Source organism: Alosa pseudoharengus, unplaced genomic scaffold, assembly GCF_046254945.1.
Source record: "Alosa pseudoharengus isolate Yale_2024_CS ecotype anadromous, Long Island Sound unplaced genomic scaffold, YU_APseudo_1.1 YU_APseudo_1.1_scf_3, whole genome shotgun sequence".
Taxonomy (NCBI): domain Eukaryota; kingdom Metazoa; phylum Chordata; class Actinopteri; order Clupeiformes; family Clupeidae; genus Alosa; species Alosa pseudoharengus.
In genome coordinates this window covers 19,674,339-19,687,717 of record NW_027468718.1, presented here as the reverse complement: position 1 = coordinate 19,687,717, position 13,379 = coordinate 19,674,339, and the positions used below count along the sequence as shown (strand labels likewise).

General features: G+C 39.6%; 1 protein-coding gene across 1 annotated transcript; it reads right to left on the bottom strand.

Moving 5' to 3' along the window:
* Window positions 1-1,937: 1,937 nt before the first annotated feature.
* Window positions 1,938-12,978, bottom strand: LOC143099871 (melanophilin-like). Its single transcript, XM_076262780.1, has 11 exons — window positions 12,889-12,978; window positions 9,949-10,091; window positions 9,409-9,630; window positions 8,953-9,092; window positions 8,667-8,708; window positions 7,763-7,824; window positions 6,667-6,753; window positions 4,341-4,424; window positions 2,948-3,247; window positions 2,502-2,657; window positions 1,938-2,241 (listed from the first exon to the last, which is right to left on the bottom strand). Exons 2-11 carry the CDS (start codon window positions 10,080-10,082, stop codon window positions 2,152-2,154), a joined length of 1,317 nt encoding a protein of 438 aa, XP_076118895.1. The 5' UTR covers window positions 10,083-10,091; window positions 12,889-12,978; the 3' UTR covers window positions 1,938-2,151.
* Between the last annotated feature and the right edge of the window lie 401 nt (window positions 12,979-13,379).

The following is a 13,379-nucleotide window of genomic DNA, read 5'->3' as shown; positions in this document are numbered from 1 at the left end:
CTCAATACTCTGATACACAGTGGCATTACTGAAGAAAATATGTTCATTCAAATGTTTATTCTTTGTCTAGTCTGGACATCCACAATGTCCTATGTACAGAGGTTGGCTTATGAGCTGATAGCTTCTAATGACTGTGTTTTCCAACTATGTTGGCTTCTTTTTATCTTTGGAACAGCAGGAATATACTGTATTTTAGAAGCACCAAAGGGATACTGATGAAATTGCATTTTTGCCCATTAAAGTGTTATGATCCAGTTCTTAATAATCAGGCTTAATCTGTTGGACCCATAACCCCTTTCAATGAAAGATAATGATGAAAAACACTTGTAAAATAATTTAATATGTTGTATTTTAACAGTAACTTTTATATAGTGACAAACATTAGTATTACATATGTGCATGCAGAGACTCTATTCCAAAATGTGTGTAATAAACAAGAATACATTAATGACATTGTTATAATTAAACTATTTGGTAACACTTTATCTACGTAATAGTGACATGACAAAAACCGAATGACACTAACCCTAACTTGTCATGACAAAAAACGAATGACACTAACCCTAACTTGTCATGACAAAAACCGAATGGCACTTGTCAGAAGCGAGAGACGGAAGGTCTTACCTGGGTAAGGCACCTGGACCGCACACCTAAAGGCCCCTACACATTACGGCAGTGCTGCACTATGAAACCCATTATTTTTAATGGCTTGCACGCGCAAGAACTGGTCTGCTGCTCTTGCGTTTGTGACGTACATTTGCGCGTTTGGAACAAGCGGCAACATGAAACAAAAAAGACTAGAAATGACCCCTACGATGATCATGCGTATGATGCAATGACGCAATCTGCGATGCTGTTGCTTATTTCTGAAAGACTCTAATCCCTACTGACAATTATCCTGGTGAATGATGGGAAAAGTAGTATTAAAAAAATAAATAAGGTCAAATAAAAATGTGTCATAAAAAATACATTACGTTATGACAAACATTTATGACTTGTTTATAATGTTTATGACATGTTCATGACAGTGTCATGTCACTCTTATGTAGATACCATCAAGTAAAGTGTAACCAAATATTTAGCTGATTCTGTGCATGTAGTTAGTGGTGATGTCATAATACTCATTAGTTCAGATACATTGAAAAATGAAAGGGAATTTCTTCAATCTCTCCATTGTGATTGTAAATGGTCCACTCTCTCTTTCTCTCAAAGGATGCTTAACTTCCTGCGGGACACTGAGCCAGTGGATTCTGGGGTTGGGGGAAATGATTAAAGTAGCTGTGATATCACAGATTAAAAAGTACTGGAATCCTGCATTTAACTGACTGAAGGATGAATGCAAAGAAGTTGTTGTGTGGTTAAGGTAAAGTCTTAAAAGTTGTTTGTGCGTACAAACACATTTCATTAAAATGGTGGGAGCAGCAAAGGTCCATGTTGTGGATACATTGTTTATGAACAATGCTATTTTCCGTAGTTATTTCATGACACGTTTCATTACATACATATGAATGCTAAAATCAGAATGTTACAAAAATGTGCATAGGTTTTCTTACTCGTTGGAAAATCTTGGGAGAGCCGTCTGTTCTGTTGAGTCTAAAAAAATAACAATGACACAAAGCACAATAGACCAATTCATCCACAACAACTACCACCATATGTGGCAAATACATGCAATTGCAACAAACAAAATAAATGGAAGACAGACCTGAGTGTCATAATAATGTTTATTAATACGTTGTTAGTTTATGCAACAAATAATCTCATACAAAGTCCAGTAAATAGGTAACAATTCACCCTATTTTATGTGCTTTAAACATTGAGCGTAAAGGTGAAGTTGATGTTTCCCTCAAAATAATACACTGTGTGGCTGTTGTCTGTGTGTCCTGCATACTGTGGCTTTGTCCATGTACGGTAATTCCTATACCTGTATGGGAATTCACTTGAATAACTGTGGTCATTAAACAAGTGCACTTATCTGCGGGCGACTGTCACACAACACTGTATGGGAGAGCATTATGTTATGATTTTTTTTTTTTCAAAGAAGCTGTTAATCTTTGTTGTGTTATTTGCTGTTAGTTATGCTTCCACAGATATGTGTGTTTGTTGCACAGCCCCAAAGGGATGCGAGGCCTCTCTATCAGTGTTTTTGTGTCAGTGCCATTTATCCACACCCACCCTCCTCCAGGGCTTCTCTGGGCCACCCACACTCAGCACAGCGATCCTGCTCTGGATGTCAGACATCTGAAAAAGACAAAATCAAGGTCTCAAAGTTGGGACCGAGTTCAAAAGCTGAAAACTGAAGAGGAGCCCTTCTCAGAGAATGGAGATAATGAAAGGGACATGCTAGCTACTACATGTAGCGAGGTATTTTAGATAGAAGTCTTACTTCTGGAATATTCAACACAGGGATGTTTGGACACATAATAAAAAAAAAAATAATGAGGATCCTCAGTAAAAGGGACATGTATATGGTGCATGAGAGTTGTTTCCATAGACCACACCTCACTCTCAGTGTTCTGGACTTTTGCAGCGGCCAGAGCCACTTGGTCCTCAAGGTCAGCGAGTTGAAACTGTGTGGTGGCGCTGCTGCACCGCCGCTTGGTGCTCTCCTTCAGTGGGTGGGTCAGCTCTACTGACCAGTCCGTCTTCAGGCAAGACTGGAAAAAAAACAAAAAAAAAAACAATTCAGCTCATATTAAGTATGTTAGGACAATAACACAGGATTTTGTGTAAGCACATATTAATGTTTGTCAATATATTGTGACAATTTCTGTCAATGTGCTTTCCATGCCTACAGTTCCTCACTTGCATCATTTACAGTAACTGGTAGTAGTTCACAGAAAAACACTAGGTGACTGAAGGTGACTTCAAGCCAATGAGTTATATTCTATGTTTATTCAAGAATGGGACAAACAAATACTGCATCCATGGGAGTCATACTGTTTACCTTATAAGGCTCTGTCTTTTGGAGAGATTCCTTTTTTCGCGGAGACTCCGGCTTTCGTGGAGATTCCATCCTACGTGGAGATTCCACCTTGCGAGATTCCATCCTTCTGGGGGACTCAGCCCTTCTTGGAGATTCCACCAAATGGGGAGATTCTATCTTTCGGGGTGGATCATACTCAACATTCTTGAACTCATCTTCATCTGAGGAAAGCCCTTTATCACTGATGTTGCCTGTCAATTCATTTAGTTTCTTTCTCAGCTTCTCCTCTTCCAGATCTGCTGCAGTCGGCTGCACTGGCACCTGACAATTACAAACATTGGCTTACACATTTCATTAAGATCTACCCTTCAAATCTGTATCAAATCACGTGTTTCTCCTCCTAAACATGACAGTTATTTGAGAGTCATGACTGAACTATTTGGAAGATTGGCTGAAAAGACAAGTCAAAAGTCAAATATTTACATTACACTTTTTATTCAAAGCGACTTACATATATTGATTATATTACAATGGCCATTGTCCCCGGAGCAATACAGGGTTTAGTGCAGGGATGGGCAAACTTTTTGGCTCAAGGGCCACATTGGGTTTTGAAAATTGGCCGGCGGGCCGCACAACAACACCCCCCCCCCACCCCCTCAACACACACACACACATAAAAAAAAAAAAAAAACATTTTTATAGCCTATAATTTAGTATCAAAAGTATGTGTTTTAAAATATGAATTGCTGTTTAACAAATGTATAAATTGGGCACTGTCGCTTTAAGAACAATTCGCGTTTATTTCTCAATGATCTACTGCCCGCTCCGCTATGGCTAATGCTGTACCTATGGCTGTGCCCTCTCACAGTTCTAAAATGGTCAATGGTGGGAACTACTGTTGCCTTCATGATTTCCTTTTAAAAGTTTCTTATAAGAAGGAGATATCAATTATCAACAATGACAAGCCAGCTGGAACCTGCCGCTCTCTCTCCCTCTCGTGAGCGCAGACGTGTTCCCAATTAAATGGATCACATAATGTTCATGTTAGATCTACTGCAAAGGAGATAACTAAGAGTAGGCCTATCATCTCTATTTAACATGATGTTTTGACACTGACATTGTAAACATTCTCTAAGGAAAGTGGAAAGCAGTTTGCAGTAAATCTAACCAACGTCGTCTCTATCGCAGGAAAAAAGTAGCGAGCAGCCTGATAAGCAAATTAAATGCTGGATCTGGCCCGCGGGCCGCAGTTTGCCCACCCCTGGTTTAGTGCCTTGCTCAAGGGCACAGCGGTGGAAGCCGGGAATTGAACCCACACATTTTCTGGCTACTGCTTGCTAGCCCAGCTCCTTAGCCACTACGCTACCACCGCCCCAATTATCACTTTATATACTTTTATATTCCAATTACAAACCGGTGGTATGTCTGTAGTCATCTTATGTTCCAGACGGTTGAGAAGACTCTCGATGGCAGACATGCGCTTGTTGAGCTCACATATCTTCAAACAAAGGAAAAAATAGTGATATAATATGAAGGTTGGTTTGCCTCGGGAAATGAAACAGAGACTGTGTCAACAGAATGATGGAGGATGTTTTCCTGTAGTTTAAGTTTCAATCTGTGACTGGTCTCATCATAGCTTCCATCATTATATCATTACTAATGACTTTTATATCTATCAACATGACTTTTACATTTAACTTTGCAGCCTTTGGAAAGATGGGCAATTAAACAGATATCATGGATAAAATACTTTTCTGAATATTATTGTGTTCAGAGATATTCTCTTCTGAAGATGGTATAAATTTTGCATGACTTCTGAGGTCTGAGGTGGTCTGTACAAAAATAAGGAAGCATGGACCGACATGAAAAGCTTGAGCAAAGGCCTGAAGGTAGGATGTAGATGTTTGTGAAAGACACAGAGGTTCCAACTCGGTTCTTAATAATACACAGCTGGGTATGCTATTGTTGTTCTATATCCTGACAGTTTGCACACTGAGCTCTGTTTTGAGAAAATAAAAAATAATTGTTTCCTTATTTGCTTTAACAGCAAGAGTTGTACTCAAATTTGTCCTCAGAAGGCAGTCTTTTAAAAAAGGTTTGTGAGATTTCTCAGGTGAATATGTGCATTAACTGAAAGTGTGTGTTCATGTACATAGGGTATATTTAATGTGTGAACAGTATGCATGCGGAATGCATCCACAGAATGCATAAAGATGTGAGTGTACAGTACGAGGGAGAGGAAGTGTATGTGTATGTGTGTGCATAAGTGTCTGTGTGTGTGAGAGAGAGTGAGTGAGTGCCTGTGTGTATGTGTGTGTGTGAGTGAGTGCCTGTGTGTGTGAGAGAGAGTGAGTGAGTCCCTGTATGTGTGTGTGTGTGTGAGTGAATGAGTGAGTGCCTGTGTGTGTGTGTGTGAGTGAGTGAGTGAGTGCCTGTGTGTATGTGTGTGTGTGAGTGAATGAGTGAGTGCCTGTGTGTGTGTGTGAGAGAGAGTGAGTGAGTGCCTGTGTGTATGTGTGTGTGTGAGTGAATGAGTGAGTGCCTGTGTGTGTGTGTGTGAGTGAGTGAGTGAGTGAGTGCCTGTGTGTGTATGCATGCATATTTTTCCAGATGGAAAACCTGTTCAGGAGGCACAGGGCCTGGGTCCTCTTCCAGGGACACCTGACTGCTCCGGTGGGTGAGGGGCTGGTATAGGTAATCGTTCTCCTCCTCTTCGGACGGGTTGTCTAGACTCTGGGATCGTTCGTAAAATGGAAAGTAGCTTCCGCAGTACGAATGCCTGTGCTTCACGTGGGATTGTGCACGCTTTTTCCTGTGCTCAGGATACACGCCATCATCTGTCATGGAAAAAAGAAAAGAAGAAGGTTGTTATAACAAGGAAGTTCAAGTCTGGGTTTGTGGGGGAATAGAAAGTTAAGTCCAATGTCCTGAATTAACTAATTTCAACAAAATTTGGTTAAAACATAAATAGATTGATTGGAAGTAGCATTGACTGGGGTGCTGGGAAAACGGTACCTTCATACTGCACAAATCTGGACTGTCTTACAGTAAAGCACATGATTTTAAAGAATGTTGTAAACCTGTCAGAGCTTCTACTGCATGAAAAGAGTTGTTCAGTCAGTAGAAAGCAATTTTGATCTAATTCATGATGCATAAAGACAAACATGTATGTGATGCTTGCATGCAAATGTTTAAAAGTAATATGGATATTAACAATTCAATGCCACGTGAACTAAGGAAATTCCTTAATGTTTGCTAGAGCACATTTTCAGGGTTCCTTACCAAAGTGTGTAATTCTCTCCCGTTCCCATCGATTATCATAGTCTGAGCCAGGGCCGAAGCAGTTCTGGATCTGCTGGAAGACTGATGCTAAGTCCTTCTCCACATTCGCTGACTCAGGAGGTGCCAGATTCTCTAAGCTCCCATTGTCCTGAAAATATTTAAACTCCTCACATTCTCATAGTGCACTCTTAACAACATCAACAACCACACAATTCAGTGGATATTAAATAGGCTTAATGAAAGTGAAAACTGTCAATATTTGATTAGATTTAAATGACTGACTTCTGCTCTGTTTGAGTGACACATGTATTATTATACTGTCTATAAATTCAGAATTTAAAAGGGATGAGCATACTGTTCCTCTTTGTACAGATGATTTAGTAATCTCAACAAGAAAATAGTGTAAAATAAATGAATTCATACAGTAAGGAAGATTAACTGAGAAAGAGTCTACACACCTGGAATGAGTGGCGTCTGGAGTATGCAGAGTAATCTGAATCAAAATGAACAGGGTCTACAGGAAGCAGACGTTTGGATTTCCTCTTCTTAAAGACCAGAGTGAGAGAGAGAGAGAGAGAGATTTGTATCATAGTGTATGTTTCTTCAATTTTCCTACAATTTCTCTAATTCAAATAAAAATAAATATGTGTTTTATATCAATAACAAGTTATTTAAGAGGAATGTTTGAATCACTCATTTTTGGACAGTCTGGAGGTAGTTGCGGAGAGGAGGATGAGTGATATAAGACCATACAGTGAACCACTCCCATCCTATCTATGATGAACAGGGACAGATGAGGAGAACTGTCAGCTCTATACAAGTGCATAAACATACTTTTGAGTGTTCACCTGCTTATATTTATCAATACTTAATTTTCATCTTTCTGCTATTGTTTAACGCCCAGGTCTCCCGTCCTCTCATCTTATTCATGGAAGCAGGGATACTTACTTGGGTGTATGCCAGCTACACCAAAATAACCTCAACACAGTGCCCAGTGCCCTCAACACAGAACAGTGCCCAGTGCCCTCAACACAACACATTGCCCAGCAGGCAGGTCACCAAGGCAACGCGCAAAAGCTTCAGAGGTAATGGGATTAGGAAAAAATTATACCCACCGCTCCATTTACCACTCTGCCACAAATAGAAAGATGTTCTCTAGACACTTTTATCTGAGGACCATGTCTTGTGATATAATATCTTTGCCTTGTGGCGGACCATGTCTTGTGATATAATATCTTTGCTTTGTGGCGGACCATGTCTTGTGATATAATATCTTTGCTTTGTGGCGACGGAAAGACAGGGATTCAGAAGGTTCCTGTGCAGCTGTCTCATATGGAGTTTCCTGCCTGGTCAATGAATGAGGAAATCCAAACCCATGACCAACCTATTCACAGGCCAAAAGAGGGTTTTAAAAGTCTATGAAAAGAAATATCTTCATTTACATGAATGCTCTCATTACTGATGATTGATTTATGCTTCTGACGGGACCAAGCTGGCTTGTGTTTTTTAGTGGAGGAAAGACTTGGAAGACACAAGAAGGTCTGAGTATCATACCAGTTTGCTGGATCCTCTTTCCAGAGTGTCTGAGTGATCGTCGTCATGGCAATATGACCTCCCTAAAGAGAATATGAATCACAGTTACAACAGCGATCTCGGCTGTGACAATCAAGGAGAGACAATATGATATGTCGTAACATGACAAAATAGACTGAGCCAGGAAGAAGGCTAACTGAAGACAAAATAGCTTCTTTTCTTTTTGGAAGGATAGAGCCGAGCTGACTTGGTGCATTTGCCTGCTGCTACTTCATGGTCTAGTTTCCTCATCTGTCCTTTGTCAGCCTTTCTGTTTCTGAATACAGTTTTCCATAATTAGAACTTTATGTGATACATTTGATTAGGTATTTTTGACAATGCTTTCTTACATAAGAAATGGAACACCGGCAAGATCCTTGAACAATATTTAATAGATCCATTTATATATTGTTATATATGTTTACAGTATATATTTGTATTATTCTAGTTTGACTCCTGCTTCTCCATGTTCTTTAAGTGAGGGCACCATAAGTCTAGTGTGCTCTGTCTGATGCTGTTGACTCTTTGAAACATTTTGTTCCTGTGGTTCTTATTGAATTAGCCAGCAAAGTTGGACAGAGACTGGCTGAAAGTGAGTGAGTGAGAGAGAGAGAGTGGGAGGAAAGAAGGGAGGAAAGGAAGAGCTAAGCTGACAAAAAAGTTTGAGTATAGGAGATTTTCTAGGGGAGATGTTTCCCCCTTCCCTAGTAGTGTAGTATTTTAAGTTCTCATTGGCAATGTTTTATCAAAGAGCCAAAAAATAGTTTTAGGTGAAAATAACACACAGGGTATTTAATTTGCGTTATGACCTTTCCAGTGTTTTTTTTCCCCATTATCCCTTTGACCTGTGATCAAAGCAAATGTGATCTTTGACTACTCCTCTCACCGTAGACTTCTGGCATACTGTGGGTGTCATCATCACGAGGCTCTGGGTTAGAAAACATATCCACATGATCAGCAGAAAAGAATAGCAAACACGTTCAAAACTATTACACTGTACAATACAAATATAACTACACACAAAGAGGTAAACATTCTGTTGAGAGCTGAAGTAATAGAACATCTGAATCCTGTACACAATGACAGATCTTATCCCAGTGTTATCTTATTGAGATTAATACAATTTGTGCTGTTTTAGTGGTAATTGTAGACAGAGTGCAGGGGGTACCCACCCCTTAGGTCAGTCTCAGAGCGGGTGCGTTCTGAACTTAGTCTCTTGTACAGGGATCTCATCACTTTCGCACTGCCGAAACGTTTGAAACGAGAACGCACATTCTCGTGGTACCATTCCAGTGTGCCGATCTTTAAAACTCTGTAAAGCACAGAACAAAACATTTCAGTTTTGTGAACTTTTCACTGTAACTGTACTGTAATCATCCTGGTTAGCTAAATCTAACTCTCTGATGAATGGCTATTTGCTCTCATTATATAGATAAATAATATAGAAGTATATTTATAAGAGATGAACAGGAAGTGAATAGGGGAGAGAGATGGGGTGGAATCAGGAAATTACCCGGGTCGGACTCGAGCCTGAGTCCCCATGGGTGCTCAGGCCCAATTGTGGTACTGGTGCTGTAGCCAGTTGCGCCACAACACTCCGCAGATATACACTCTAGGTCTCAAGTTACCTGGCCATGCGACAGGGATCACACACCCAGCCGCACTCTTTCTTGTTGTAACGGCTGCAGGCTTTACAGGTGAAGAGGTGGCAGTCCAGGCATTGACGTTTGCTGTTCACCAGAAACTTGAAGGGTTGAAGGCATCGTATGCAGATCGACTCAGACAGATTGGACTGGGACCCCAACAGCTCTGTTTTGCTCTCCTCCTTTTCAATTTTAGTCTTTAACTCTCTGTTGCACATACAGTACAGAGAATTTAAGCACATAGAAAGAGACACCAGAATGTCCTAAGGAATCCCATTGGTTGAACATCTCTGAGTTTCTTTCTGCTTAAACCACTCCCAGGCCTGCACTTGAGAGCACTCAGAGAACACTCAGCTCCAGCTGGCTGCCTGATTTTTTCTTTTCTTTTTTAACATAATTTCTCTACAAGTCAAGTGGAAAATATAATTTACTATAAACTGCTATGTTGACTTAACCTTTGTGAAACATTCTGATGGCACAAAAAACAATGAAACAATTAAAAAATACTCTTTGAAAGGGTCTTACCCAAGCCTGTTTTCCTCTTTTTTGCGCAAGTTGAAGTCTCTCTGTATGACTTGCCAGACATGTTTAGCCTCCTCGTCAGTCAGCCTGGATAGGTCCACCTTCTTCCCATCTCTGCTGGTTGGCATCATGTTCATATCTGTTGACTGATTGATGGTGAATTAATTGTTTTCATAAGACACATAAGTCATGTAAAACTAAGTGAGGTAAATCAACCTGCAATGAGTTCTTAGGCAGAAGAGTAGGCCTAATACAAAATATAATATTGTAATATTTTCCACTTAGACATCACAACCAACAAGAGCATGTTTTTGCTCAATGAAGAGTTATATTTCAAGAATAGGAACATTTTTGGTCTATATTGACCTACTGGAACAAAATGTGAATTAAATTCTGCTATATTTCCATAGTCATTCAGGGAAGTATGATGCAATTCTAGAATCCCTGACTGAAACAGCCAAGCGTGTGTTTTGAAGCGTCTGGGGCTTGGCTGGCTGGTCACTTGACTGGAAGGCTGAGGAATGAGGAATGCAGTCTCCATCAGGGGATAGAGAGAGGAGTGGGGGTGAGTGGAGGGTGCTAAGCGCTTATAAACCCACATTTTTCAGTAGGCTTCACCACACATTAGGGAGAGGATAAAAGATAAAGACATAATTTTGTCACTTAATAATCTTTCAACCAGGAATTTCGACCAGGAATAGCCCAGTTAAACAACAGTATCACATCTTGAGATGAGCATAACATTGATTCTGGCCTTTGAATCCTGTACAGTGAATTGCTGTATCAGACTACTCTAATCTGTGCAGTACTATTCCATTCTAAAAAAAAAAACTTTTGTATACCTTGAGCAATCACATTAAAAACATTTTCTGGCAAATATCCACTTTTCTGGCTTCTGCTAAAATAATTAATAAACACATGCAAGCCTCAGACAATCACTTCATGATCCAAGTAAAACAACAGGCTGTTTAAAGCAAAGTTGTTGTTGGATTGTAAGCAACCTTTCGACTTATTAGTTTAGTCATAAATGTGTGTTGCAACATGCAGTTCAGTGTCCTTTAATGTTAACTCAGAGCCCAACATCAAGAACTGAAAGACTGATTTTATTCTATGTGTACTCTGGTAACATTTAAACATTGGCAACTCACAGGCTTACAATTTCTTTATTTTAACATGCTTTTTATTTGGTATGGCAGATCATGGACTAGCCTGGCCTTAGTTTCTCAAATCGTGGACTTGGAGACCATACGTTGAGAGATTTATATCCAAACATGTTACAGTATGTTGATATCTAAATATTGCACAACTGATTCCAGTGCCACAGCCTGAGGCCTCACTTGTGACATGTTCTGAGATTGTTATTCTCCTGTCACCCTCCTGCCTTTTCCTTTATGAGACTGCCAACTTCATATCTATTAAATCTATAGTATCAACTGCAATGTTTCCCACAGTATTGAATTCCATTTGTGGTGGTTGGTTTGCAGAATTAACTTGAATACAACAGTTTTAACAAACTAGCACAGTGTGGTTATGATGCAAACCAGATTTAAGCACAATTTAGTACAACCTGGAAAATCATTGTGTGGTGGTCAATGTTGATATTGTGGTGGGCCGCCACAAATAAGTCAATGTATGGGAAACACTGAACTGAACTAAAGCAAATGATGATTCAGGTAAGACATTAAAGGAGTACTGTACTGTATATATACAAAACATCTCCATTCAAAAACTATTCCTCTTCCTTATAGCAACACAATGTAGCTTGTACTGTAGTTATTTTACTTTAAAATAACGGCTTCAAATTCAAACTCAAGCCACACTGACATACAGGAAAAGGATGTAGTCCCTGACATTGCCACTGCATACCCTGAACACCTATTGCAATAACATTGTTGGCGTGGGTGAGAGCATGACCCTTTTTGCTGGTTTAAGCTGAATCAGGTACCCCTTAGCGCTAAATGGGTACCCAGTGTGTTGAAAATTGATGAAAAGGGCTCTGTAAATACTGTAAATCTGAAACATTGTTACACAGTCCTTAATCTCTGTGTCTCTTTTTCTTTGAGACCAGAGTAAGAAACTCAAGGGAGTCAGATCTGTACAGCTGCAAAACTTAATTCCTGAACCCTCAAAAGGGCACTAGAAGTAAATCAAGCTGCCATGGCGGTGAAATTTTACGACAAGCAAGTTTGATTCCCAGTCCAGATATACAGAGTGCATCCCAGGCCTGGAACATAGCTGTCTTTTGTTGCTATAAATTTTCCTTATCCATCCATCTTCTATGTCTGATTAATATGTGTTTCATTAATTCAGAACACAACATATCAGGACTGAGATGGCTGTAGCAACGGGCAACAACTTGTGTTTTTCCTGACCCTAAACTCACAAACAACATGACTCTGTAATTCAATTCTCTTCGAAACTGACTGACCATTCAGAAGGCCTTATGACTGAATGTGTGGCTGAAACAAAAAAGGGTTGCAAAAATAAATGTTTGTCATCTTTGTAAAACAAGATCAACATAAAATACTTTGTCCCCAAACATTTTCAAAATACTTTGTCAGTCTGCTGGAAGCATTTTAGGTTCCTTCAGTATGTGAACAGCTGACAACTATGAATCTACAATGGAACCGCACACATTGCTCTTTCATGGTAACTTCTGCTTCTCACGACACGAAGTTCACATACATTCTTAATGCTATGCTCAAAGATTGTTCTAATCTGTTGTGGCACATTTTTGCTACAGTTGCCACACAGGTTTGAAGTTATTCCACACAAAAATGTGAACAATTCATGATCTTTAAAACATCTAATTGTTAGAAGTGGAGTAAAATATGCCTGCAAAAACACATTGGCCTTATTGAAATAAGGGAAAAAAAACATGCTTAAAATACATGTACTTGAAATTAAAAATAAAAAAGTGTAATGAATCTGGTAAGTTTTTACCTTTAGTTTTCCCTCTGGGGTTTATGTTCAAATCCTTTGAGACTTTGTCCAAGTGAGGGCAGTCAGTAGGATGACCAACCGCTGGTAAGATCACATGTCCACCGAATGGAGGTGGAGGAAGTACAAATTTGTTTACTGTGATCTCAGCCTTACTGAGACAGAAGAATACTTTATCCGGGCAAATCATCAAAAGTACCTTATATGAACCTCGCTATACTGTATGTGAGAACAACTTAATTTAGATACAAATACAAAAAGTGAGTAACATACATTAAGAGTAAAGTTAATTGAGTGAATGCATGTTATGTACCACTGGTCAGCTGCACATAATTAATATCAGCGGTTGGCATCAATTCTGCACGCTTCATATGTGCAACAGGTGTCTCTTGAATAACAGACACAGAACCAAAAACAGAAATCACATCACAGCCAGGGGGAGAGAACACAGCCCAGTCGATGGAGAACAGAGAAGAGAGAGAGAACCCAGACAG

Coding starts and splice junctions, on each gene's coding strand:
- LOC143099871 (XM_076262780.1), bottom strand. CDS start 10,082: ATGAACATGATGCCAACCAGCAGAGATGGGAAGAAGGTGGACCTATCC. Junction 3,248..4,340: donor TGACTACAGACATACCACCG/GTTTGTAATTGG, acceptor TGTAATTGTCAG/GTGCCAGTGCAGCCGACTGC. Junction 2,242..2,501: donor TCCAGAACACTGAGAGTGAG/GTGTGGTCTATG, acceptor TGTCTTTTTCAG/ATGTCTGACATCCAGAGCAG.